General features: G+C 34.9%; 1 protein-coding gene across 1 annotated transcript; it reads right to left on the bottom strand.

Moving 5' to 3' along the window:
- Window positions 1-2588: 2588 nt before the first annotated feature.
- On the bottom strand, window positions 2589-19646 carry LOC112054844 (ras-related and estrogen-regulated growth inhibitor-like protein). Its single transcript, XM_052884678.1, has 6 exons — window positions 19331-19646; window positions 9888-9944; window positions 7570-7646; window positions 4965-5146; window positions 4118-4304; window positions 2589-3539 (listed from the first exon to the last, which is right to left on the bottom strand). Exons 1-6 carry the CDS (start codon window positions 19392-19394, stop codon window positions 3471-3473), a joined length of 636 nt encoding a protein of 211 aa, XP_052740638.1. The 5' UTR covers window positions 19395-19646; the 3' UTR covers window positions 2589-3470.
- Window positions 19647-26956: the final 7310 nt, after the last annotated feature.

Below are 26956 nucleotides of genomic sequence, written 5' to 3'. Positions count from 1 at the left end.
CAAGAAAATCTTGTATCTACTTTAGCAGCTTCGTCTTGCAGTTGTTCTAAAACTTAAATTGAACTATTATCCGTAACTGCGCGAGTGTATTCTAGTCGTACAGAATGCTGATATGTCAATAGAAACGCTCATTTATCAAGGTACAGAAGTATTGCACCGTTTTATTGTCTACTTGCCTTGTTAGTGTCCCTTTTGAAAGATGTATTGGTCGGTAACTGGGGCGAAGTACCCACGCTTGGGGCGCTAATCTCGCCGCTGTGGGTCAACGGGTCCTATCGTATTTCACGTTAACGATAGTAAATACAGAGTTGTCTGGTTTTCGTCTTTGCTCAGTACTAAATCGTTAGCTTTACAAAGGAGATGGTCCATTTCAGGTCAACTCTAGTACCCCGTATCATTAAAATTTAAAAAATACAAGGATTTTATTAAAATTTTATTGAAGTGAATAAATCTAACTAAATAAAAAGAAATAAATAAAATAAATACCCAAGTTTTTGAGTTATAACAAGATGGCACCGATAGAGCAACTATGACATGACAATTGACAGTAAACGTCAAATTGATTAATGCATTGAAAACGTCATCAATCCGCCATTATTACCCTTATTAATGTTGCATTTCTTGGGAGATAATGATTATTATTTCGAAAGAATTAAAGTAAATTCGTAGATTTGTATAATCAAAAATAGTTTAAAAAATATCTACTTTTATTTCCGCTAGGGTACAATGACTAATGCTGGGCTCCATACAATTTTGGACCATCTCCTTCCACAGCTTAATTTGTTGATACATCTTGTGGGTTCAGTGATTTGCTTGTCTGATTATATGATGTCTTGGGTTCGAATCCTCGGTCGGATTATGAAATATTAAGCTTTTCTTTTATCCAAGAAATTCTCAGTAGCAGCCCAGAGTTTGGAATATTATGGTGTAATACATCCATGGCTCGGAGATCACGATCAAACGTCGGTCCAGCGCCTGTATCCAAGTGGCACGTCGATTCTCTTTCTACGATCGGTAACGCTTCGAAAACTAGAAAGATGAATGGGAATGAAATTTGCTATCGACAGGTGACGTGATCAAGATCTATCATTCCCATACATTTTTCTAGTTTTCGAATCGTTAGCGATCGTAGAAAGAGAATCGACGTGCCACTTGGCTAGGGGGGCTGGTCTTTTATTGATCGTTACATTTAAACCCTACGCTAGACAATCCTATTGGAGCAAAATCTAAGCTCCTAATCGCCTTTTCCATAAAGAGAGGAGAGGCTAATGATAATTAACTTGTTAATAATGCGATTAGCTATAATAATTTATATTCACTTCATTAATTTCTATATAAATTACTGATGACTATCTAACCTCTGTTCAAGGCGCGACTCTTGTGTATTTGAGGTCCAATTTTATTCAATTCGATCAAAATTTTACAGTTTCGATATTTGAGATACTTGCATTTTTAAATTCAAAATTTTCGTAGTAACAACTAAAATTAACTTGCCTTGACTACTTTTACTTACCAGCGTGACAAGTTTTTATTTATTTTTTATCAAAAGTATTATATGTTAGAAATAACAATTGAAATAAATAAAATATTTTATTAGTTTAGATAAATATAATTGACGTAGATCATGTATAACGCAAAGGATTAGCTTGATACCATGATAGGATTATAATACCGGTTCAAGATTAGTCACAAAACCACTTTTGAACACACACATACGAACATTAATTTATTTCTAAATAAATTGACAGTATGTATTTTTAATTTGCAGTAAATTCTCGTATCGAAGTCATAGCAGGTATTCGATTGATAAAATACATCATCCTTTGAGATTCATGACGTCATTCCAAATCATCATCATCATTATCAATCCATATAGGGCTCATTGTTGAGCACGATTCTCCTCTTAAATTGAGAGAGGTTAGGTTAGGATAGTCCACCACGCTGACCCAATGCGGATTGACAGAGTTCACACATGAAAAGAATTGGGAAAATTCTATGTATTATGTATGCAGGTCACGGTGTTTTTCCTTCACCGTTTGAGACACGTGATGTTTGATATCTTGAAATGCACATAATTGAAAAGTTAGAGATGTTTGTCCTAGAGCGGATTCGAATCTACGCCCTCCGAATCGAAGGCAGAGGCACAGAAAACATATGTTGGTCATATCACGAACCAACATCATATACCTAACAATATCTGTTTATTTTAAACTATATAGAACTACCCTGTTCCTAAAGGTAAATAGGGACAACATTTATTTTTGAACTTTCATTTTCTTGAAACAAATAAAACACTGTAATGATGTAATAAAGAGTTTTTATTGAACTTAATTGTTTTATAACTATAACTACATAAAATAATATTTACAACTTAGCGACACTATCTGCGATAATGCTAAGGTACAAAGCCATATACTTTGTAATGCGAGGTTTTTCTTTTAAACACAATATTTATTTATCTATTTACATTTTATTAATTTATATTTCGAATAAGATTTACAATATTTTAATATGTAAGCACGACGTAATTAACCTTTAGTAGGTCCTATTCAGTGGGTCCAATTTATTAATTTTAGTTAAATCTAATCTAAAAATATATAGATTATTATTTATATCTTGGCACTTCAATACATTGAAACTGAGCTTATTTAATGTCTACGAAACTATACACTAGTCGTGTTTGTCTTTTTGTTACATATCATTAGTATGGTCACTAATTATCATACCTTTTTTCAAAAATCAAGGCCTCTAAACGCATTTAAACGCACGGATACATACAGATGAAAAGTAAAAACTAGTTAAAATGATTTCCTTTGTAACGTTTAACGGTAGCCTCTTTGAAGAATTTAAAACGATTCAGTCTACATTTATAAAAACGAATGTTAAATAATATAAAATATTCAAATCAGCATACTATTTTAATTCATAAATAGTATGCTAACGAATATTCCTCAATCAGCTGTAAAACAGGTTTGTATATAATGTATATCTTAAGGCTAAGTACACATGGATGCTAAAATCGTAATGACATCTTAATATTAGTTTCAATTCAACTATTAGTTTCAACACACAACCACACAAAAATTTATTTATTTGTGTTTGATCTTGTTTTACGAATACACCTTTCTTGTTTTGCCTACTACAGATTATCTTAATTAAGTAACAGATTATCAAAAAGTAACACTAATGGGAATCCACTGGCTCCCAAGATACAGTTACAGCTAGTTTGGGAGCCAGGGATCTACTCTTTTATTGTATTAGAAATTTGTTACTGTATGATCAATAAATATTTTTTTTTTTTTTTTTAATTATATAAGCCTGTAAGGACGATTCTCTAATTATCCGCTCTTTTAAATAGCCTATAGTCAAGGGATCTCAACAATAGCATACATGCGTTACTAGCCTTAATTAAAAAAAAAAACTCTTATACTAAACAGTCTATGAACATAAATGTACAAAATAAATAATACTTAAATACTGAGAGATGGTCGTTTCTTTCGCACACTCTTACTATTTTTTCCGAATATCGTTCCGATTACCTGTAAAGAAAAAAATATTATTTTTAAGTTTTAAAATCACAAAACTGTAAAGCTTTTTATTTGATGGAATGTACTATGAATATTGAATAAAATATATTCGAATGTTTTGTCATAATCATAAATATACATGTCAATGTTCATAAACAAACAAAGGGAAATACAAAAAGTTAATTGGTTTAATTTTTTTTTAAATAATATTTGCCATATATTTTATAATATGACCAATATTCCCAATCCCCTCCAACTAGTCGGGAAAGACTGTGCTAGGAGTGGGTACGACAATAGACCAACGGGCGGGGATCGAACCACCACCCCTCGGTGATGAGTCCGACCTCTCTTATCGTTGAGCTATTGAGGCTTCATTTAATTAATAGCGACATGAAATTCTGTTTAGAAATCCCGCAGAAACCATGCAGTACCTATGGATTAGTTAGGAAAGTGGGATTTCGTCTTCGCGGGAAAATACATTGATTATACTTTATAGCACAGAACGTATGCATTTGGTTAGGTCATACTCAGGATCGTTAACGACGTACTGTGGCGTCTATAAAAGGCATTGGGATCGAATGTTCTCTTACCTTAGAAACGGAGTAGGCGGCTAGTTTTCGTCTCGGCGCAGGCAGTAGTAGTGCTAGAGCGCGCGCTTCCCGTAGTAGAGCGTGGAAGGCGAGCGCGGCGCCCGCACACGACTCAGCGGCAGATACTTCGTAGAACTGGCACCCGAACCGCAGCGATAACTCCTGGCCCTCCTCTGCGTGGACCTCCCTGAGACAAGCAACAGAGAGTAAGTCAACGCCCCTTGATTTGTTTTCAAATCTATGCCCTATTAATTTACTATTTACGAAACATGGTAACGCTCGTCGATATAAAAAAAGTTGACTACTGAGATTTCTTATTCATAAACAGGTTTTAAAGCTAGGCTTAACACTGGATAAATGCATTTTTCCTGTTACCTAACATCTATCAAGCAACAGCCTGAGTTGCCTACTACATATAGGTCATTCCGAGAAAACGCCACTGTACATGGTCCGCCTCCTTCCTCGTACAGGCACTTCCTTTATAAAGTCATCGGTGTATAGCTAGAGGCAACGCTACGGGTAGATACCGGTAGACAGTATCCGCTCCAGAACACGTTGGTCCCAATGGATTTGTGATATACCTGACTGGCCAGTTTTGCTTCGTATTCATACTTTTTTAAAGAATATTAGTCATATATTGTATGACCAATTCCCTATTCCCCCCAATTAGTCGTAAAGGACTGTACAAGGAGTGAGTACGACAATAGTCTAACGAGCGCCGCTTGCACACCGACTACACCACCGCGAACGCGTCCATACATATATTCCTCATGGCAGGCCAGTAGTAACAGCAGCTCAGCCGTAGCCAGGAACGAGAACCTATATACTATCATCCATACATATTCACCTGGCGTGTTCGAGGTCGCGCTTGTTGCCCAGGAGAGTGACGGCGGCACAGCCAGGTAGGCGAGCCTGCGCCAGCAGTGACAGCAGCTCGGCCGCGGCCAGGAACGAGCGCCGCTCGCACACCGAGTACACCACCGCGAACGCATCCCCCCACCGCACGTGCTCGCCCAGGCACCCACGAATCTAAACAAACAACCATAAATTATTATTTAAAAAAATACTTATTTAAATAAATGATAGTCGATGGAACCAAAGCAACTTCAGTGAAAAATTATCGCCTGTAAAATTAAGCAACACTTCAATAGGAACACATCCTAGAGTGCGCTCCCCTGCGCCTATACGAAAGGCATAATATGATTAATTATAATTTATAGTAAAAGAGTAACCATTAAAACATTTCAACACGTGAACAAATTGAGAATTTATAACCAAGACGCTGATTAATCTATAAATAATAGGAGAGTATAAAAATTTACGCAATACAATGCGTAAGTACGAACAATAATTTAAACATTCCGTGTTCCGACAACTAATGCATCATACATTTAGTTATAACTGGTCTTATAATAAATTTAGTGTAATTAAACCAAGCGCAGTAGATGTAGCGGCGCCGCGAGCTATGAGCAAGATACGACCACATGATCTATAGATCGAATACCAACACATGAGTAAGCATTTAAGAATTTAGGTACATAAGGTAAAAATTAAATTATTATAAATTTAGATTAAGAATCACATCTAGATAGAGACGAATATCTTAGCAATTCATGGATCATCGTGTGGTGGTCGTGAGAAAAACTCCAAGCAAAGTCCAGGACTTGTGACCAATGTATGTAGGGTTAAGGAATTCCTTGATAATCGATTAACGCTCCTCCGCTGGTGTTTTTCTCCCTACCTAGCCAAATTTGGCAAGATCCTATAAGACCAGCTTTAGATACCCGTTCTAATATAGGACTAGCTGCAGTTCTAGAGAAGCCAAGGTATTTAAGAAGAGAGAGATTTTGCTGGTAATTCTCTTGCACCTACTTCTACGGCGTATAGACTAACGACATATCCATTTTTACTTAGTTCATTTGTTAAGTCATAATATTTATTCACTTTTACACTGGGGTCCTTTGGAATGTTAGTCTCCCACGGCACAGTAAGTTCTACAAGTACTATTCGCTTAGTTTGTTTGGTCAAAATTAAAATAAAATATGTGAAATTCCCATAAATTTATAAACTTCATAAGATAAGATTTCATAGTCAACAGCTAAAATTTTAATTTTTGTCCAAGACTACAGATCTAGTCAGTATTTTTTATCAACGAACATTGTTCAAAATACTTGGGGTATGAGCACTATGCCGTCATTTCTGAGCGGTACAGTGGTGAGTACGCGAGTGAAGAATAACGTTTGCGACCCTTATATTACGACTCCTGCGCTGGAAATATACGGAAATATATCTAAGCGTTTTTCATGTTGGTTCATTTGTAATTTTTGTTCAAGGGCTTGTAGTCTTAGTATTAGCAATCACTCTCAGGCCGATGATATTTTTTTTTGCATTGCATCCTTCAATCTTACATAGAAGCAAACCTGTCAAATGACATTACATTCAAAATCAAATCACAGAAAGTAGATATTACAACTTAACGCTTAAAAAAGTATTCAATTACAACAAATGCATTCCCAAGTACTTATACTCGTATGTTCACCACGACAGCGTTTTTAAAACACGACGTTTTTTTTGAAGCAGTGTTGCATTTTCAATTTTGAGCGTTAGAAATAGACCGTCATATAACTTCAAACTATATTTGAACGCTTTTTAACGTCCGTTAAAAAATTGATGAGGTGCGAATGAGGGCTTATAGCACAAAAAGTACAGATAATTTTCAGCCCAATAAAAATAATGCAAAATGCCCGTCATGCCTCTTTAGTTACACATATTATATCATCAGATTCATAATCTAACTCAGGCATCTCTTGTACTATAATACATCAGATAATCATCTTCATTGTTCGCCGTTTAATTAACTCTGTCCCATCTATCTCTTGATTATGCACTTCCTATTCGAGCTAATAATGTCTTCCTTAACGATGTAAGGTAGAGCACAGGCCGAGTACTGGTTTAATTACACCATCACATTCTTGGCTAAATATAGATCGAACGCGTGAAGTCAGCGATATAAATAATATACACTCACTGCTTTATAAAGCTCATTAAAGCGTGAAAGTTTTGAAAGTTACAAAGTGGCGGGCAATATGAAAATCCTTATTACTTTGCTAATTTTGAAAGGGCTATGAATATTTACGATTTCATGCAGATATTAATAGCCGAGGGTATCATAACAGACCTTTAACATAATAATATACATGTCTGCTGACAGAATCCTTAGGTAATAAATCATCATCATCATCATCAATATCAGCCGATGGACGTACACCTCTTGGACATCATATACAAACACCATAGTATAGGTAGAGGTATGTGGTAGCCCATTTAAAAGGGTATTAAGTCTTGTGAATAAAGTTTCTTTTATTTAAATATTAAATTAATTATTGTGAAATTAAATTAATAACTGATTAAATTATAAAATAAGTTTTACTAAGTTAGAAAATAAAACTTACCGCACAATTAGAGGTGTCTAATATTTCGACTTCCGAGACAGCTCCATCGAATGCCACTCTATGCGTGTACAGGAAATCTGGAAATAAATTCAAATTTAGCATACTCAAATATTTAATCAAAACCCATGGTTTATCGCCTAATAAGTTTAACCATATACGCCAAACTCGAGGAGTACCTACTGTTTACTAACAAACAAATTAGAAATGAGGGTAGAAAACGCATGTCATTTCATAACTTATTCATTTCAAATTATGTATTGTTTTTTTTTATAAAATATTATTCAAAATATAGTAACTATATCTAATTGTTTTAAGCTTATTAATCTATTTTATTTTCATTAATTTTAGAACAAGTTAATTATATTTATTATTAGGTGCGAAATAACTACCGATTTATGCCATCATTTTTAATTTGTTTGTTGGAAACAGTACTTCACAAGTATGGCTTTAGTATAGAAATTAATTTTGGTGTATCAAGCAGATTAGAAGTGCCACAATTGGCACTTCTAATCTGTCATCACAATAAAGATACCATCTACATATTTAACCTTTAAGTATGGACGTGGAGTCTCACAGGTTACTCAATGTTTTCGTTTTCTTAGTTTTACCTAATTTTCCCCACTTCCCGAGAGTAAGCGGCTCAGTAGCTTTTATTTTACTTATAAAACTACCCACAACTAGGAGTTTGCATCTTCCGTTAAATATCCCGTAAGTAAAAACCATCAACTAGACCTTTGTGCACTGACTGCCAGTAAATTTACGTTAATAAACTGTTGTCAAAATTTATATTTGTTACCATAAATAGGTGTTTTACTTTTTGGATTCTGATATATAGATATTTTGAGAAAAAAGACTCATTTTGTTAGAGAATTATGTTTGACTGTTTTCAATACCGAAAAGAGTAGATGTAGACTGAAAAGTACCATCAACTTTGATTGATTGAAGTAAAAGTTGATTTTATAAGCACGTTATTTTACTGCGAAATCCCATAACTTTAATATTCAATCAGTTTTAAGGCGATCTTATATCAGTTTTCTCAAAAAAAAATGTCTGCATATAAGACTCCAACGTCCACAGTAGTGTTAAGAAAAAAATACGTCCATACTTAAAGGTTAAGATTAATAAATGAGAAAAAATCAAGTAAACATTGAACAAAATTACCATTACATAATTACAGTTGTATAGGTAACTGCAGCATATTTGGGATACTGCAGGTAATTTGGAAATACTTTCATATCTAAATTAATATAAACTCCATCTGTGTTTGTTTGCCGCAAGTAAACAAAAAACGTCATATATTTATTATGAAAATTACGTTTACACGCCATTGCAGAAAAGTCTGCCATATGTTATACATATTATTTAGGTACGATAAGCAAAAGCTACCTTCCTGTATGAACTTATATGTAATTCACGTAAACTTCATACAATAACGCAAACATTTAACTAAGTAAATAAAATTACTATATTATGTATATACGTTTAAATTCTTGCGTCATCGCATGACGCAAAAACTGGTTAAGGTCGGAAGGAAATTATTTTCAAGTTGATTTTCAAGTACCTACTTAATTAAATTAAGGTATACATGAATGTGTAACTTTAAGCCATTTGGTCGAAACTTTCATTTGTTAGCTTAAATTAAAAATTACCAATTTTGCTTCCGTTACAACACACATAGGAATACAAGTTTAGGAATTTTTAAGAAAATTATTAAGGATAATGTACTTAATTAAATTAAGGTATACATGAATATGTAACTGTAAGACATTCGGTCAAACTTACATTTATTTGTTTTAATTAAAAATAACCAATTTTGCAACATATTAATACTCCTCACATAGTCACATATAGAAATTGGTCCTATATTATTCTAAGTTTAGGGATTTTTGAGAAAATTAATAAACATTAAAGTTTTAATCATAGAACTTACCTCACCTACAACTTGGTTCTTAACAATCCATTTGTGACATGCATTTGATCCAAATGGCCAGTGCAGTTCGTTCAGTTGTAATGATACATACCCCATTTTTCTTGGCGGGCAAAAATCATACATTGTATAAAAATGACTATTCTTCCAACTTGTATAACCTTACTCAGTCATCCTTGAACCACCTTACAAACTTTTCTACATTAGGTAATGCTTCAAATGTTTTAGTTCTAACGATTCGTGCCATTTCTTTTTGTTGGCCGTCACGGCCGTCACGGCCGTCTCGGTTTTTAGCCCAAAAATGTATGGGGCCTGAATAATCTTCTTTAAAAAATATCGATTATTACTGTTCTATTACTAAGTAGTAGTAGTATAAATAGAGATTGCTTACCCCCAGTAGAGCTGTATTCGCCGATATAGCGTTTGGTGAGGTAACGCACGACCACGGCTGCAACAAAAGAAAAACAATAAGAAAAACGCATTATTTACTAACCATAAACAAAATCTATCTATTTAAATGGACACATTTCATGCAACTCATTAATCTCGTGCCATACCCTTCAAAACATTACTCTAGTACTTATAAGAAAAAGCCATCAAAAGGTCATTACTCCCAACTTTCTACTGGACGTGGTATTGATTAGTCTTTTCACTGATGTATACCACTCCTGGAATTCCCATTTAAGGGTCACAATCAACGTAGATGACGAGGCACCTTGTATGAATAGCGCTACCGACAAAACGAAGTGTGGAGAATCCTAGCAGTCCGTCAAAAGGACGCAACGTATTCTTACAAGTGATTACACATTTAGCTGACAGTACGTGGATCGCCCAGCGCATTGTTACGTCATCACCATTTTGATAGATGGATCACGGTTGGACATGTTCTAATGATAACGTTGTTGTAGTTACAAATGAATGTCTATTTTACTATGTGTAGAATGATAGATACTAATCTTAATCATTTATCAATAGAAATGTTTGGTAATATTTTTATGAACAATAATAAATTTCCGGTGATTACTATGTTGGTAATTAGACGATACTTCGCATTTTTACAAGTAACGCAGAATAATAAACACACAAATGAAGGAAAATTACAATTTAATCTGAGTACAGGCTAACGAATCGACTGTTAACGAGACCTATTGATCAAAGATAGATTATAGATACCTTCGATTATACATAAATTTCATACTATTATAACAGACCGCAGTATCTAACAATAAATTTAAAAGCTATTACGTGTTAATTAATTGAAATGTGTAAATTGTAACTGTGGTTAAATGTTATACATACTGAAATGTTATTATCTCTGGAATTTGAAAATATAAGCCCCATATAAATAATGTAAATAGGACATATCAAAGACTCAATAATGAATAAAAAAGTTTATATTTCAAAGAATCAATAAAGAACAAATAGATCTAGATACCCCTGTGACCAAATTTTAATAATTTTCAACATAATAAAATGTATGTTTGTAAATCAATAACCGCTATGACCTAAGACGTCAGGATTCTAGAAGCTAGAATTTTTAGAAGCTATCAACAAACTTCAGAGGTAACATCATCTCCAAAATGTATTATTAATCATACTGCCATAGGGAGTATTCTGCGGGAATAGTTAGTGTTCAGGTTGACAATCGAATCATGAGCTAAATCGAGTATATCCACTAATAAGAGCACAACAATATTATGCAAGCGCGACTGTGAACCGCATGACAATGGACTTGAAATAGATACGAGAACCATACGCATTCTATTTGGATCACTTAAATGGTTCGTAATGACGCTTTTGTTGTTTAGTTATGCGGATCTTCTGAGAGGCCAAATATTACAAAAAAATATTTATTTAACTACAAGGTTTTATTTTACTTTATCTGTTAGTTCTTCTTTACATAAATCATTAAATAATTACATAGGAATTCTAACATACCAATCCCATCAAAACTATACCTACCTACGTGTATTAGTGAATTTATATCTAAAGCTCATCATTATTATATTTTATTTTTTTAATTGTGTGAGATGTGAGATACTTATTGTGTATACTGTATTATATTAGTGAAAGTAATTACACACATATTTTTTATCATCCATAATGCGTAACACCTACACACAGGAGCTTACATACACCTTTAATCAAATTAAATATCTCTGGTCGTCGGTCATGAATAAAAAACAAAGTAATGGTCATTTATAAAATACCTTCACATTACCGCACGGTTAATCGATGTTTATGAAACGCATGTCAAATTCCACACTCTCGTTTTCATTTTATTTATTTTTTCCGCCTTCGTTAAGTAGGTATTTAAATGTAAACATTTTACTTTCTCTGTGATCAGATTACGCGTGTATTTCTTTACATTAAACACTTGGTGTTCATTCATAATTCAAGTGATCATTACAAACCGTATTGGATGTTATTTTTTCGTATACTTAAGCAAATATTCACGTCATTGGTTTTCATATTGAATACCTTGACTACGTTGTCTTGAATTAACTTTGATTAACAAACTGTTTAGTTGTTGTTTTGAAATTTATAATCGATGTTTATGGCCATCGGAGCATATAAGACAAATTATAATGATCTAACAATCCGGCTCAACGTGGGCTGATGAATGATACGTTGCCAGGACAAACAATAGGTGTTGTATTGACAGGAATCTATACGTAATTAATAGATTATGGGCACCATCCATCAAATGTTACAACGTGTATGTGTAACATGGTTTGTATCTAACTTGTTTACCGTCAAGCGAGCTTAAATACGACCTCGACCATTCGCATAGCCTAATGTATCAAGTAGTAGGATATGCCTATATAATACTAATATAAGTAAAAAGAAGAAGAAATAACAGCTAACAACTAAATTGTCAGTTTAAGTTGCAATTATTGTTAGTAAAAGATACTTAACATCTTCAACCTAACAGTTTTATTACGTAGATAGGTACCTATAACAGTTATGATATTTGTGTATTGTATTTTTGGAATAACTTGCAAGTTTCTTGGAAACTTTGTTGGAATCTTCCAAGTTCTATTACACTACTAACTTCTTTCATAGTTCCTGAAGGTCAGGTGAGATCGCAGTTAACTTCATCATCAACCCATATTCGGCTCACTGCTGAGCTCGAGTCTCCTCTCAGAATGAGACGGGTTAGGCCAATAGTCCACCACGCTGGCCCAATGCGGATTGGCAGACTTCACACACGCAGAGAATTAAGGTAATTCTCTGGTATGCAGGTTTCCTCACGATGTTTTCCTTCACCGATTGAGACACGTGATATTTAATTTCTTAAAATGCACACAACTGAAAAGTTGGAGGTGCATGCCCCAGACCGCTTAACATGCAGTTAACTTAATATTATATTAAGATAAAAAAGATGTTACTTAAATTAAGTAGGTACCATTGTCCTTTTCCTTCTAACTAAGCAAATAGCTTGTCTCGCACAAGTGCTCAGAACAATAGCACAACAAGTATTACAACCAATAGAGACAGAAACTCTCACAGAATTGTAATCCAACGTCATCATCCTGATATATTATATAAATAATATTTATATATTATAAAAATGTTAAATATATATTGATGAAAAGTTAATTGCAAAGCTCTGCGCATTTGTGATACGCTTTTGACGGTTGCGAAAACCTTTTTGCAACTACGACTTCCGTTCCATTTAAAGGAACTGTTGGCATTGATTGCGAAAAAGGTCTGTACAACTTGATAATTGAAACATTGTGTACAGAGTTACCTTAAGCTTTCCTTTTAATAAATACTAAGGCCGATATTTTACCATAGACATGTGAGAAGTGTATTGTATTACACAAAAAGAAAACCAAACCTGCACGCCTCATAACACTTATTATTCTTAAACCAACTTATTATAAAGAACTTTTACTGTCATGTATGATAATATACCTACTCGAAAATTCAATGATTTTTTTCAATTTAATTATTAACATATGAGTTTTTTTTATTTTATATTAGAATCATCATCATCATTATTCAACGTTGACGTCCAAACTCCAAAGTAAACCTTTGTTTCTATACATCAGTTGTTTTTCACATACAATATTTAAATAATCATTTCTTAAATCTGTTAATAATGGTATCTTTCTTTACTATACATGTGCTCGCTCGTGCTATATACGCGTAAGCGTAATAAATATACTATAGGCCTTTGAATTTCAAAAAGTAGCCCGTTTTTGATTTACTAATATTATGAAGAGGAAAGATTTGATTGTTTGTTTGCATTGAATAGGCTCCAAAACTACTGAACCGATTTGAAAAACTCTTTCACTGTTGGGAAGATACACTATCCACGGTTGCTATAGGCTCAAATTTTATCTCCGTTATTTTACTATGGGAACAGGAACTATGCGGGTGAAACCGCATGGCGTCTGCTAGTCTATACTAATATTATAAAGAGGTAAAGTTTGTAAGTTTGTAAGTTTGTAAGTTTGTAAGTTTGTAACAATTCTTCGAAATGGGGTAATCTTCGGAACTACTGGTCCGATTTTAAAAATTCTTTCACCAGTAGATTGCTACGTTATCGGGGAGTGCTATAGGCTCTATTTTATATTTCTATCATATTTAACTACTGAGTTATCGCGGGTTTTCTCTTACAGGTCGGACTGAAAAACTTACTTATTCGCATGCGCTGCCTCAACCATTGCGTATAACTGAAATAAATGTATGGAGGCTTTTTGAACCTTTAAAAGTTCTACAAAAAAGTCTGCGACACCAAATATCTATCTTTTATATTTTAGCAGATATAGTACTTTTAGTACTTTAATAAATTATTTAAATTTTAAACTAAGGTTTACGTCATTTTCTACACAACTAAACTTAAATCCTTATCAAAATAAATTATTTAATAATCACAAGGATATTATAGAGATAAGATTTGCCCTTTACAGTATGTTAATTAGTTATATACTTTCGGAGATAATACAAAATTTCTGAAAGTCGCAGAAATGCCGCTATATGACGCCCCGCGGTTTCAATTACGTGGTTCCCGTTCCCGTGTGAATATGAGGACCAAACATAGCCTATGACACTCGCAAATAATTTAGGTAAAAGAATTTTCCAAATCGGTCCAGTAGATCCAGAGATTACCCCCGACAACCACACAAACTATACCTCTTTATAGTATTAGCATAGAAGTCGCTTGGGAAATTATATACTTTTGGTCATTGCAACACGCACAAAAGGCTGGACCAATTTTGCTGAGGGTAGGGATAGGATAGGGGTAGGGAAGGGGTAGGATAGAGGTAGGGTAGGGGTAATTCAGGGAAAGTGTAGGGTAGGGTACGGATAAGGTAGGGGTAGTGTAGGGTAGGGGCAAGGTAGAGGTAGGGGAAGGATATGAAACGTATAGGGTAGGGGAGGAGTAGGATAGGGGTAGGGTAGGGTAAGTAAGGGTAGAGGTAGGGTACGGGTAGGGTAGGGTTAGGGTAGGAGTAAGGTAGGGGTAGGGTAGGGGTAGATTAGGGGTAGGGTAGGATAGGGTATGGATAGGTTACGGGTAGGGTTAGGGTAGGGGTAAGGTGGGGGGAGGGTAGGATAGGGTATGGATAGGTTACGGGTAGGGTTAGGGTAGGGGTAAGGTGGGGGGAGGGTAGGGTAGGTTTACGAGCAGGGTAAGGTAGAGGTAGATAAGTTTACATCAATTTTTACGCGGACGAAGTCGCGGGCGTCCGCTAGTCGAGTATAAAACACAAACCCAAACATTTCGCGTTGTGAGGCGCGCAACAAAATGTAGTGGGTATCATTTTACTGTCCCATTATAGGGTATTTTAACCAACGGTACATCAGCGTGAAATAAGGTCGTACCCTGGTTCTTAGCTGCAAAAATCGTTAATAAAAAATGAAAGTGCGAAATGCTCCTAAAAGTTAAGTGGCGTCATTTATTACGTTCTTGACCCTTTGCTGTCCAAGTGAGCCTTTAAACTAGCACTTAACATAAAATTGACTTTGCAACGGTTCAAAAGTCAAAGTTATTCGCGTATGGCATAAATATACCTAACTAAAATATAAAATGCTATATTTATGTACTTAAATAATGTTCTATTTAACATTGTATGCAAAAGTTAGTTAGGTTGCACATTTTTTAAAGCTTTTATGTCTTCTTTGTACTCAAATTATAATTCATCGACTTATCGATATTATGGCATCGACTTCTGTATGTGGAGTAGTTCAGTTGGGATAAGGGGAGCGTAGTATTTTAGCGTAAACTTTAGGGAGGCGCATAAGGTATTAGGTTGGGTACCTGGTGTAAAGAGTATACTTGATACTTGATGACGTAGAGTGTAGTAAACTTAAGTAGGTGCTTGCTCAGTTAGGTAGACGAGATCTTCTTTAATTCATTGTCGCTCGTCTGATCTTTTAGCGTAATGAATTGCAAACGCATGCGTTGAGGCCACGCTGAGGCCTGTCGGGCACAATTAGGGCGGTGCAATTACAACCAGTCGCTCGACTCGGCCGGTGGGTCAAGAAGCAATTTCCCGACGCCAGCGACCAACTGCTGGCGCCAGCGTTGTGTAACGCAGCGTCCGCTCGGCCGTCACTCGAGGTCGTTGATCTACATGTATGTATAGTATTTGCGGATCGTAGATAAGCGGGTTAGCAATGCGGATAGTTCTACTAAAAGGTGTATATTCAAGTAGGTGATAGGAACGTTTTGTTTTGTTTTGACAAATGAGTGTAACGAACTGCATTGTTAATATTCGTTAGACAGCGAGCGGCCTGCTGGCCTATTCACTATTTTTGTCTTTGTTATCCACCTACTGAAAACATCAAATCAACGGACAGAATGTCATCTAACTACTATAAAATATCCATCAATAGGCACCGGATGACATATTTTGTAGCATAGAATATCAATTACGTATAAGTCAACTAGCATACGTCAAACATAGTGTATTGCTGTGTTGCAGGTTAGAAGTGAAATCGAATCTATGGTAAATATTCTTATACGGCATTTATTGAGATAGGTAGGTACGCTACAGCGTATCAGTCAAATTTCAGCGAACGACAAAAAAATGTATCTTATCGGAAACCATTTGATTCCTTAAAAACTCGAAAAAATTTTAAATACCAGTAAGTACTTAAAATTATTGGTATAACCACTTTCTTTCACCGTTTGATAGACGTGATATTTAATTTCTTAAAATGCACATAACTAAAAAGCTAAAGGTGCATGTCCCTGACTGGATTCGAACCTACGCTCTCCGAATCGAAGGCAAAGTCATATCCACTACGCTATGTTACAACCATACATACATCTATTTGTATTCGAAAAAATACCTGGATAAAATTTATAAAATTAAGTTTACCTACGCTAGTGATTTTTCGGATACATTGGTAGGGGTTATTTGCAACTTTATCTAATTAGTAAAAATAAGTCTCAGAGAGTAGCTACAGCATGTACAGCAACCTACTAATCTAACAGTAATATATGAGTAAGTAGATATGTTTAGCATTCAAAGTTCAATAAAAAAAAAAAAATACCGACCGAATTGAGAACCTCCTCCTTTTTGAAGTCGGTTAAAAATTGCACGTTCTTCATGCATATAAGGTAACTACCTACCTACTACTAAAAGCTACCTTCCTAGTTGATTATTATAATTCTAAGCTCGTATGCCCTCTGTCTTATGAAGTATACGATAACATAACACTAGGCTGGCGCCATAATTAATACGGCTATTTATATGCTACTTCCTATTCTGGCAAGGAAAGTTATAAAATAATTATCGACGGTGTTATTAACCACGAGAAATTCAAAATGAAAAGTATAGACACTTTACAAGTCCTTTTCTTGAACTTGTAAAATATCTTGCAAACGCTGTTTAAGTTGATAATTGCATTCAACATCATTAACTTATTAAATATGTACAAGCGAACGCCCGCGACTTCGTCCGAATGAAATACAGTTTTTCACAAATCCCTCGGGCACCATGGATTTTTCCGGGATGAAAATGTGTTATCCAGGTATTTTATATATCTATCCTTATCTATCCTTTATTATCTATACAAACTTAAGCGTTTATATTACTTGTAGGACTTATTTTAATATATACTAGCCGACGCCGCGCGGTTTCACCCGCGTGGTTCCCTTTCCCGCAAGAATACGGAAAAAATATAAATATAAATATATATAGCCTATAGCCTTCCTCGATAAATGGGCTATCTAACACTGAAAGATTTTTTTTAATCAGACCAGTAGTTCCTGAGATTAGCGCGTTCAAACAAACATACTCTTCAGCTTTATAATATTAAGTATAGATGTACAGATGGAGGAGCATAGGTGAGTAAACTTTGCAAACCTTTTCATATGCATAAAATCTCTGAAAACCCAATCAAAATATATAATTTTTTGTTCTAATTTTATAATACCTAAGCATGAGATTTCAGAAAAAATATTTCATTTAATAGATAGATTAGATTTTTGTACTTATAGCTTAGAATAACAATGCGTCATGATTAAGATAGATAGAAAGGCAATGACATACAACAACAAAGAACCACCGAACCAATTGAATGCAATGATAACATCAGAACACATATTTGTTCATTTGTTCATAGTAATAAATACTTCCACTACACACAACAATAGAAATGTCACCTGCTCACATGGATAGTGGTGCTGATAACAGTGATACTGGAAAACTACGCGGAATATTTAGCAAGTCTTTCCTTAGAAATCAAAAACAATGAAGTGCAGGTTTATTCCCGCTGAAATTCATAAACGATGCATAAAAAGGTAACTCTATGAATTGGTAGCTAAGGAAGAATGAAGACAACAGATGTAGGAAATGTTAACTTTTAGTGTAGTCTGATCAAATCAGAATAAATTTTATTAACAAGCTTAGCCCTCATTCGCACGAAAGTTTTTTTAACGGACTTTAAAAAAGCGTTCAAATACAACAAATGCATACACCCATGTATATGTTCACACGATAGCGTTTTTATTAGTAGTTTATTTTATATAGTAGTTCATGGTTTCCTAGATTTTGTATGAAAAATGTGTATCGCCACAATTTAACTAGGCAACCTATTTGCAATCTATCATTGTGAATATTCAGTTTTACTAAAAGTTACATTTGTTATTAAGAAATAAATACGGCAAACAATAGCAACCGGTAGAACTTAAGGAAGCTGATATTAAGCTGAGTCTTCCGCTTTAACTAAAACTCCTCTATTTTGTAAAAAAATCTTTTTGCATTAAAATATGTTGGGTAAATAACTTTATTTCTTAAGAAATAAAATATAATTAAAAATGCAATGTATTTACTTAAACAATACACACATTGCTAGTTAACCGCAAAGTAAGCGTAAAACCTGTGTTATGGGTAAGATAGCTGATTTTCATCTTAAATATTTATATACTACATATATAATTAATGTATAAATAATGAAATACACCCTGACACTGTAAAACATCCATGCACATAACATATTTACAGCTGTGAGAATCAAACCCACAGCCGCGGATGCAGAAAGCAGGGTCACTAACCACTGCGCTACAAGACCGTCTAAATAATGCATAAATGTAAGTCTTCTTTATCTCACCTATTTTGTGCTTTTTAAAACATTCGGGTAGGTACTTATTTTGATGTTTTATTAACAGTTTAGTGATACCCACAGATTAGAGAATGGACATTAATCTGTGGTCTTAGATAGATATTTATGCAACTACCCTTTAAAACAAAAAAAAATATTTACGACATTGTGCGTTAACATGTTCAATGCAGTTATCTACTGTCGCAATAGACAGAAGAAAAGCTAGTAATAGTAAAACATCTACTGTAAATATAATTGTATACTAACCCGATTTTCCACTTCGAGGGCTGCCAAGCACAACTACCCTTATACGGTTTACAGTCATCTTCATTGGGACAGTTTTTCAGCGTAACACAACAAACGAAATGCTCAACCGGACATGGTAACAAGCGTTTATCACATCAGTTTATTGTTCACTTTCCGTATTCACAAATAAAATCATAAAATCGCGTAAATTTATCGTAAATGCGTTCGTAAAAGCGTCCGGGAGGTCGTCAATGGACTCGACTACCTGCCGCTACGTTTGCCGCGCAACTGGCAACTGCCGGCATCGGCGCCTGCTCTGCATCTACAGATCGAGCGACGCGTGCGCAGCCTCCGATTATACGCTTATACAGCCTCCGTTCTAGTTCGTATGTACAGTATGGAATGCCATTATCATTATCTCATATAAATATTACTGCGCTCTTACTAGCAAACTATATCGCGTCACTGGAAAGTCGACAAACATGCGCGGTATGCAAGGTATTCCGTATGTACATAAAGAACTTCGCTGGAGTAAATGGATTTGTCCTCAAAGTATTTAAACATTTCATTTATCTTAATTGCATGAAGCTATTTTATACGCTTCACTTTATTGTATTGGTACTATTTAGATGAACGTTATGATTATGTTATTTGGACTTCAATAATTTACTTATTTTATACTACGGACTATACCATATATCTATAGTCTGGCAAGTTCGTTGATGAAACTCTCGTGATATGCGGGCGACGGAGGGGAAAGACTACGCGGGTGTGAAATCATGCGTGCGGGGAATTGAGGTGAACCAGTCGTGGGTTTTTCATTCATCGCTACACGCCCCCCAGCCCGCACGGACCATCGGTACACCAACGAACAAAATTTAGGAAGCAAGGTGGACAATGCCCCGGATGGCTTACGAAAAGGGCCAGCGGCAAGCACCACGATTTTGTCAATTGAAAATAAAAAAAAATAACTAAAATGTGCACGTCTCATAGAACTCATTACATAAAGTCTAGCGCAAAAAATATGCTCCTTCAAAGCCTGCAGTAATGTTGGACTCGCTCGGTTGGCCATTTCTTTTCATAAATGTACTCCTACCGAATCAGTGGTAATTTATGTTTTCAATAAGATGTATGATGTAATCAGTTTTCATCATCCCCGGGCGGTAAATTTCCAATTGGCCCCAAGCGGTGAAAAACCACGCTCTTAATATAATAAATAGATCTTCATAGATACCTGCGGATAAATGTTAGTGCAATATGTCATATTTATATACAATATACATATTTATGTAAGTACTTATATATTTATGTAGTTCATGAACAATGATATGATCGTAAGTGGCATGCTAAGAATTTAATTACGTAATCACATACCTGATGATAACACTGATTATTTATTATGTGAAACATAATTAACCTTTATAAAATTATTTGTTCTATCAAATTCTTTCAGTAGTCAGTAAGAAGAAAGGAATGTAAATCTTTTATAGAAATTCAGGGATTCCCATAGGTTCTGGCACACAATCTTGAATTAAAATCAAATATACTTAGCTGTTTACATATTTTTATCTTCAAGTCGTTTTCACTTTCATGCTTATCATGAAAGTTTAATCGGTGATTCATGATTTTTTTATAGTTAATTAAATAAATAAATATACTTACACAATACACACATTCCTACTTAGCACCAAAGTAAGCGTATACTTATAGCCTGGATTATAGGTTTTTTTTTCTTTACAAGTCAGCCCTTGACTGCAATCTCACCTGATGGTAAGTGATGATGCAATCTAAGATATAAGCGGGCTAACTTGTTAGGAGTGGGATGAAAATCCGCACCCCTTTCGGTTTCTACACGACATCGTACCGGAACGCTAAATCGCTTGGCGGTACGTCGTTGTCGGTCGTTGTCGGAAGCCTCCCACCAGCCAGACCTGGACCAATTAAGAAAATCTTAATCGGCCCAGCTGAGGATCAAACCCAGGACCAGGTACTAGAATAGCGGATCATACTTATACTAACATAAAATTTATATAAGAGCAAACAAAAGCTTAATATTCTTAATCCGACCCAGGACTCGAACAGAACCTCATTGATCCAAAGCCAAAGGTTAATCTAATCATTGGACCAACGAGCCAATCCATAGAGTATAATTATAGGTACGATTATGTAAAAACTTAAAACATTCGTAAATAATATGAATAATTTGTGTTAGCTGATGAAAACGAAAGTCCGCGAAAGTGTGTGTTAATCCTCAAGGAGTTGCGCAAACCTGTCGCAGGGTGCTGGTCCGGGGCTGGGTGACGCGACGGTGTCAAGGTGAGAGCGTCGCCGCGGCGCCTTCTGTTGTAAATTAATTCGCAACGCGATGTAATTGGATCTGTCCACTCCGCACCGCCCACACTAGCCCTGCATTCCACGAAAGGCACATGTTGAGACGTATAGCTTACTCGCGGTTAGATTTCCTTTCGCTGTGAATCGTGACAAAGAGTAATTGCGGCGACTATTGTGTGCAGGTACTTCAATATTACCTGTATTACTACTTGATAATACATTTAGGTCCAAAAGTTCATCATAATGACCATTACCAGCCGATAGACGTCCACTGCTAGACATGGGCCTCTTGCATGGACCTCCAAGCACAACGGTCTCCAGCCGCCAGCATCCAGCGGCTCCCTGCAACCCGTTTGATATCCTCGGTCCACCTAGTGGTCGACAAACAGTGCGCTTTCCGCAAGTCCCAAGGTCCCAAGGTTAGTTAGTGATATTTCGGAGCGTACGCACAGGAACTTTTCAATCTAGTCTCCATCCCCATTCTACCACAGAACAGCGAGTCACCGTGCAAATTGCCATCCGTTTGTTTTTGATGTCCAGTCGCCACGCTCAAAACGTTTCGCAGCGACTTTTCTAATAAGATCAGTGAAGATGTGGAATGCCCTTTCGGCTTCTGTGTTTATCCTAACACTTATATGATATGTGCACCTTCAATCACATTAATTAAAAGTTAATATCTTGCAACCCCACAATTGCAGTGTGAAAGCAGGCAACCTTTACGCTTTCAATTCTGTTGGGTATATTATTTTAACTAGTGTACGATTTTGATTAAGTAATTAAGCAAAGAGGAAGGTAGATTAAATAAATTTAATAAAAAAAATAATCATTCAATACTCACCGGGCGCAATTTCACTAGGCAACCTATTTGCAATGTGTCAATGTGAATATTTTCTATCATTTATTTCTTAACCCAAATAAATAAGATATATTCCTTATGCCGGATCTTGTACTATAAGGACCAGTTTCTCCACATTTTGTTAAGTCTAACCGTAAGTTTTGTCACTTTATCAAATGACAAGCACTTTGATGTAAATAAGCTATAAAGCACTTTATCAAATAGGTGTGTAACCGACCCTAAAATAATATGTAACATGATATCTTCGATCTGTAACTCTCGAGAAACAATTGTATCGATATACGAGTACTTACTTAGAACGGCAATTTCATACTTAACCAAACAGTCCTAATACAAAGGGCCAGTTTTTGTCAAAGTCCTGTATTAGAATGTTTAACACAAAAAGCTGCTAGAGCAGAAGAAATGCGGAGCCCGTAGATGGTTTCACAGCTCATTATGGAAAGTTGAAAAATGCTCAACGGCGGCTTCCCGACGCGCGGCGCAAATTGCTCATTACTAAGACTTCCTCGAACAGGCTTCTCTGCGTTTACGCAATCGTCGCCTGGCGTCGAACGCGATTTTTACCCGTCGCGTCGCGTCGTGGCTATTTATATCTCTGTTCCTACGCTAATAATAATCGTATAACGGTACTATAGCCACTTCATGATGATTTTTGTCTTACTTTTAGTAACTTTAGTGCATATACTCTACGAGCTAAACTCCAGACGAGATATTGCAACTGGCATGCTGCACTTCACTAGTAAGATACTTCATGATATTTATCAATTAATAAGTTTGGCTAGGTCATAATTTAAGGATGACCTAGCCAAAGGTCATCCTTAAGGGACACAATTTAAGATCTATTTACAAATGAAATATTTTTTACTCCGAAAAGATTCATTTTAGAACACATGTTCCTTAGACATTTTTAATTAATTTTCCTTGAAGAATATAATCCGAGAATTATGGGAAATACTCTATAGCAGCCTGTATATGAAAGCCTGTTTATTAATATTACTTTTATTTTTTTAATTAATATATATAAGGTAGTAACAAAATATTATCGCGTGACTGCTATAAAATTCAACAATATATCTACTATTTACATATATTTGTATCGCTAATAAATGGAAATTCCTTGCCTACTTGATTTGGCTATAAATGTCTAAATGTTATATTTATTGAGTGTCAGATTGTAATGAAACCATTACAAAATGATATGGCAATAAAAATAATTAAATATTCATTGGCTTTGTTAATAATAATATGTATTTGGTCGTCTTTCGTAAGAAAACATGAAACATAAACACAAATCCTGTTCATTAATTTGTTTTGTCATCGGCCATCGGAAACACAAACCTGATAAAAAGCGCTGGCAAAAGGACAACATGTCCGTAATGTATATAATGATATGTATATAATATATTTTTAAATCCTAACTATACTAAAGCCAAACTCGATGTGCAATATTTAACAAACAAATTAGAAATGAAGGTAGAAAACGCATGTCATTTTATACCTAATTTATTTTTTATAAAATATTATTCAAAATTAACTAAATCTATTTATTGTTCTAAGCTTCTTAATTCAAATTTATTTTCATGGATTTAGAAATTTGATTATATTTTTATTATGAGTAAAGTGACTAGCGATTTATATCTATAACATTGCACGTCGAGTTTGGCTTTAGTATATGTAGGTAGCCGTGATAGCCCAGTGGATAAGACCTCTGCCTCCGATTCCGGAGGGTGTAGGTTCAAATTTTCTCAGTTGTGTGCTTTTTAAGAAATTAAATATCACGTGTCTCAAACGGTGCAGGAAAAACATCGTGAGGACACCTGCATACCAGACAATTTTCTTAATTCTCTGCGTGTGTGAAATCTGTCAATCCGCATTGGGCCAGCGTGGTGGACTACTGGCCTAACCCCTCTCATTCTGAGAGGAAACTCGAACTAAGCAGTGAGCTGAATAAGGGTTGATAATGAAAAATGATATGTATTAAGTACCTGTTTCCTATTGATAGGTAAGTGAACAGTCCTGGGGGTTTCATTCAATACTCAATTAAAATCTAATTTAATTACTGTCAGCGACTAGGATAATAAGGGCCTATTTATTTTAGTCGTGAGCTAAACATTTCGCAAATACAATCGCGTGTCAAGACTCGTTTATTTGGCTTAACAATAGTCGCGTTCACATTCGCCCATTAAACAATACATATCTATCCATCTCCCAACCTTTTAAGGGGCATTGTTTTAGTTAGAAAACGAGTATTCACCAGCACCAATGTTCTGGTTGTAGGTATTGGGAAACGGTGTACAAAAAATAAAACCGACTCAAGTAAAAGTAGATATTAAAGTCTGCCTTACTGTCAATCATCATTCTTTCATGAGTGATCGAAACTCTGACCAATATGGAGAAGCAAAGAGCTTGGAAAATATCCTGAGTATTCATTCATTGTCATGATACAACGAATTATGATGAGAACATGAATTATATCGTAAGATTATCGTACACAAAAAACGGTCGAATCAAGAAGATAACTCTATAAAATTTCTAACTGATGAATAGAAATTTAGACCGGTAGAGACAATTACTCTGACCAAGTTATTACTGATAGGTAAATTGTAATTTGTAACAAATACATTAATCATCAAAATGTTTTGAAAATGGCTAAATGCGTTAAATTTTAAAGTAGTGATGCCTTGGTAATTTGAGATAAGTTAAATTTGACTGTTACATTACCGCAATTATAAAATACATATGCTGGTAAGTAACATTTATACCTTACATAAAGTCTATTCAGTAAACAAAATGAAAACTGAGGGCCAATATATTACAAATTATTATTAAATCCTAGCCTATCCTTTCGCTAGAAGTTTTTAATAAATCGACTTGAAAAAACTGAATTTCACGCTGATAAAATTGCGGTCATTGAAAATTAAACTCAATAAGTATTGAACGGATTATAATGCAATATTTACAAAATATATATACATGATTAATTTGTTAAGGATTTGTGTAAATTTGTTGAAAACGGCGATAATAATTGATGACGACACTTCCAGGTGTCGGAAAAAGTCAAGCTGCCTGAAAGTTTTAATCAAAAATCCATGCTTGTTCCCATCGAATTACAAAAAATTGCTAGGTGGGATATTCCTCTTATATTAGATATAAGAACTACTAATGAGTCCGCGCTGGCGTATCTCTATATATAAATACAATAAAACATAAAAATAATCACATACATTAAAAATGTACGCTGATTTCTTTCGATTCTCGTGAACAAATTCGCAGACGTTCGCTATTTATAAATGAGAAATTAGTAGCGCGTGTATTTAAATAATCAAGCCTACATACTAACATAGCATAGTAGCACAGGTTTAATGCTAAAACGTTGTACAAACAAGCCCCTTTTCCCTCTTATACATATGTATGTGTAGATTTTTATCTAGCTAACCCACTAATTGAGCCCTTTTTTGGTATGACTAGTTACTGGCTATGTGTAAATACTGCCATTTAATTGTCAATTTAAAACATACGTTGCAAGTTGCTTTTGATATCAATACGTCTGATCTTTAATTTCAAAATAATATGCAAATTAACCGAATAGCAAATACGAAATACCTACATTTTACCCCATTTAGCTACGATAAAAAGAGGTTGACTGTACCTATTTATAGAAACTTTTATGAATGGATTTATCGTCAATCGTAGAAACCTTTGAACATTTAATAAAAAAATTTAAAAAAAATACAACTGACTTCAAAACCTAAAAATGTACCTACCCATTAAACTAAAAAGCTAAAAATAACATTATAATATTATTGTGTTCTGTGATTAGTTGCTAAGCCAGTGTCGTATTAATTTAAGCCGTTTCTGAAAGAACATTTCATGGCTTGAATTTGAACATTCATCATCGGATTAGCATCGTTTATTAAAATTTTATTATATTTCCATTTTTAGTTTAAAACATCAACAACCTACCATTACCTCCCCTCCTTAAATTCGAAAATTCCTAAATCGACGAGGAGTTCCGTTGACTGTCCTTCGTCTTCATCACCAGACCCCTAATGACAGTCATTACCGATCTAGGTGAAAAGTTGTCATCGATACAAATTAATCAAGCCTAAAGTAGCTACTGTAAACCGTAAAGGAGTTCTTTAATTTTATTATTGTGAGACATTTTCAGTCTATTTTCAAAATTTATTTATGTAAATTTTGAGTGAATATCTTAAATAATAGTCTAAATCTAGATTATCGTCGTCATTATCAACCAGTATTCGGCTCACTGCTGAGCTCGAGTCTCCTCTCAGAATGAGAGATCAATAGTCCACCAAGCTGGCATTGAATTAAAAAAATTCTCTGGTATGCAGGTTTCCTCATGATATTTTCCTTCACCGTTTGAGACACGTGATATTTAATTTACACATATTTAATAAACACAACTGAAAAGTTGGAGGTGCATGCCCTGGAACGGATTG

This window comes from Bicyclus anynana, chromosome 12, assembly GCF_947172395.1.
Source record: "Bicyclus anynana chromosome 12, ilBicAnyn1.1, whole genome shotgun sequence".
In the NCBI taxonomy this organism is placed as follows: Eukaryota; Metazoa; Arthropoda; class Insecta; order Lepidoptera; family Nymphalidae; genus Bicyclus; species Bicyclus anynana.
This window is presented reverse-complemented; position numbering and strand designations above follow the sequence as displayed.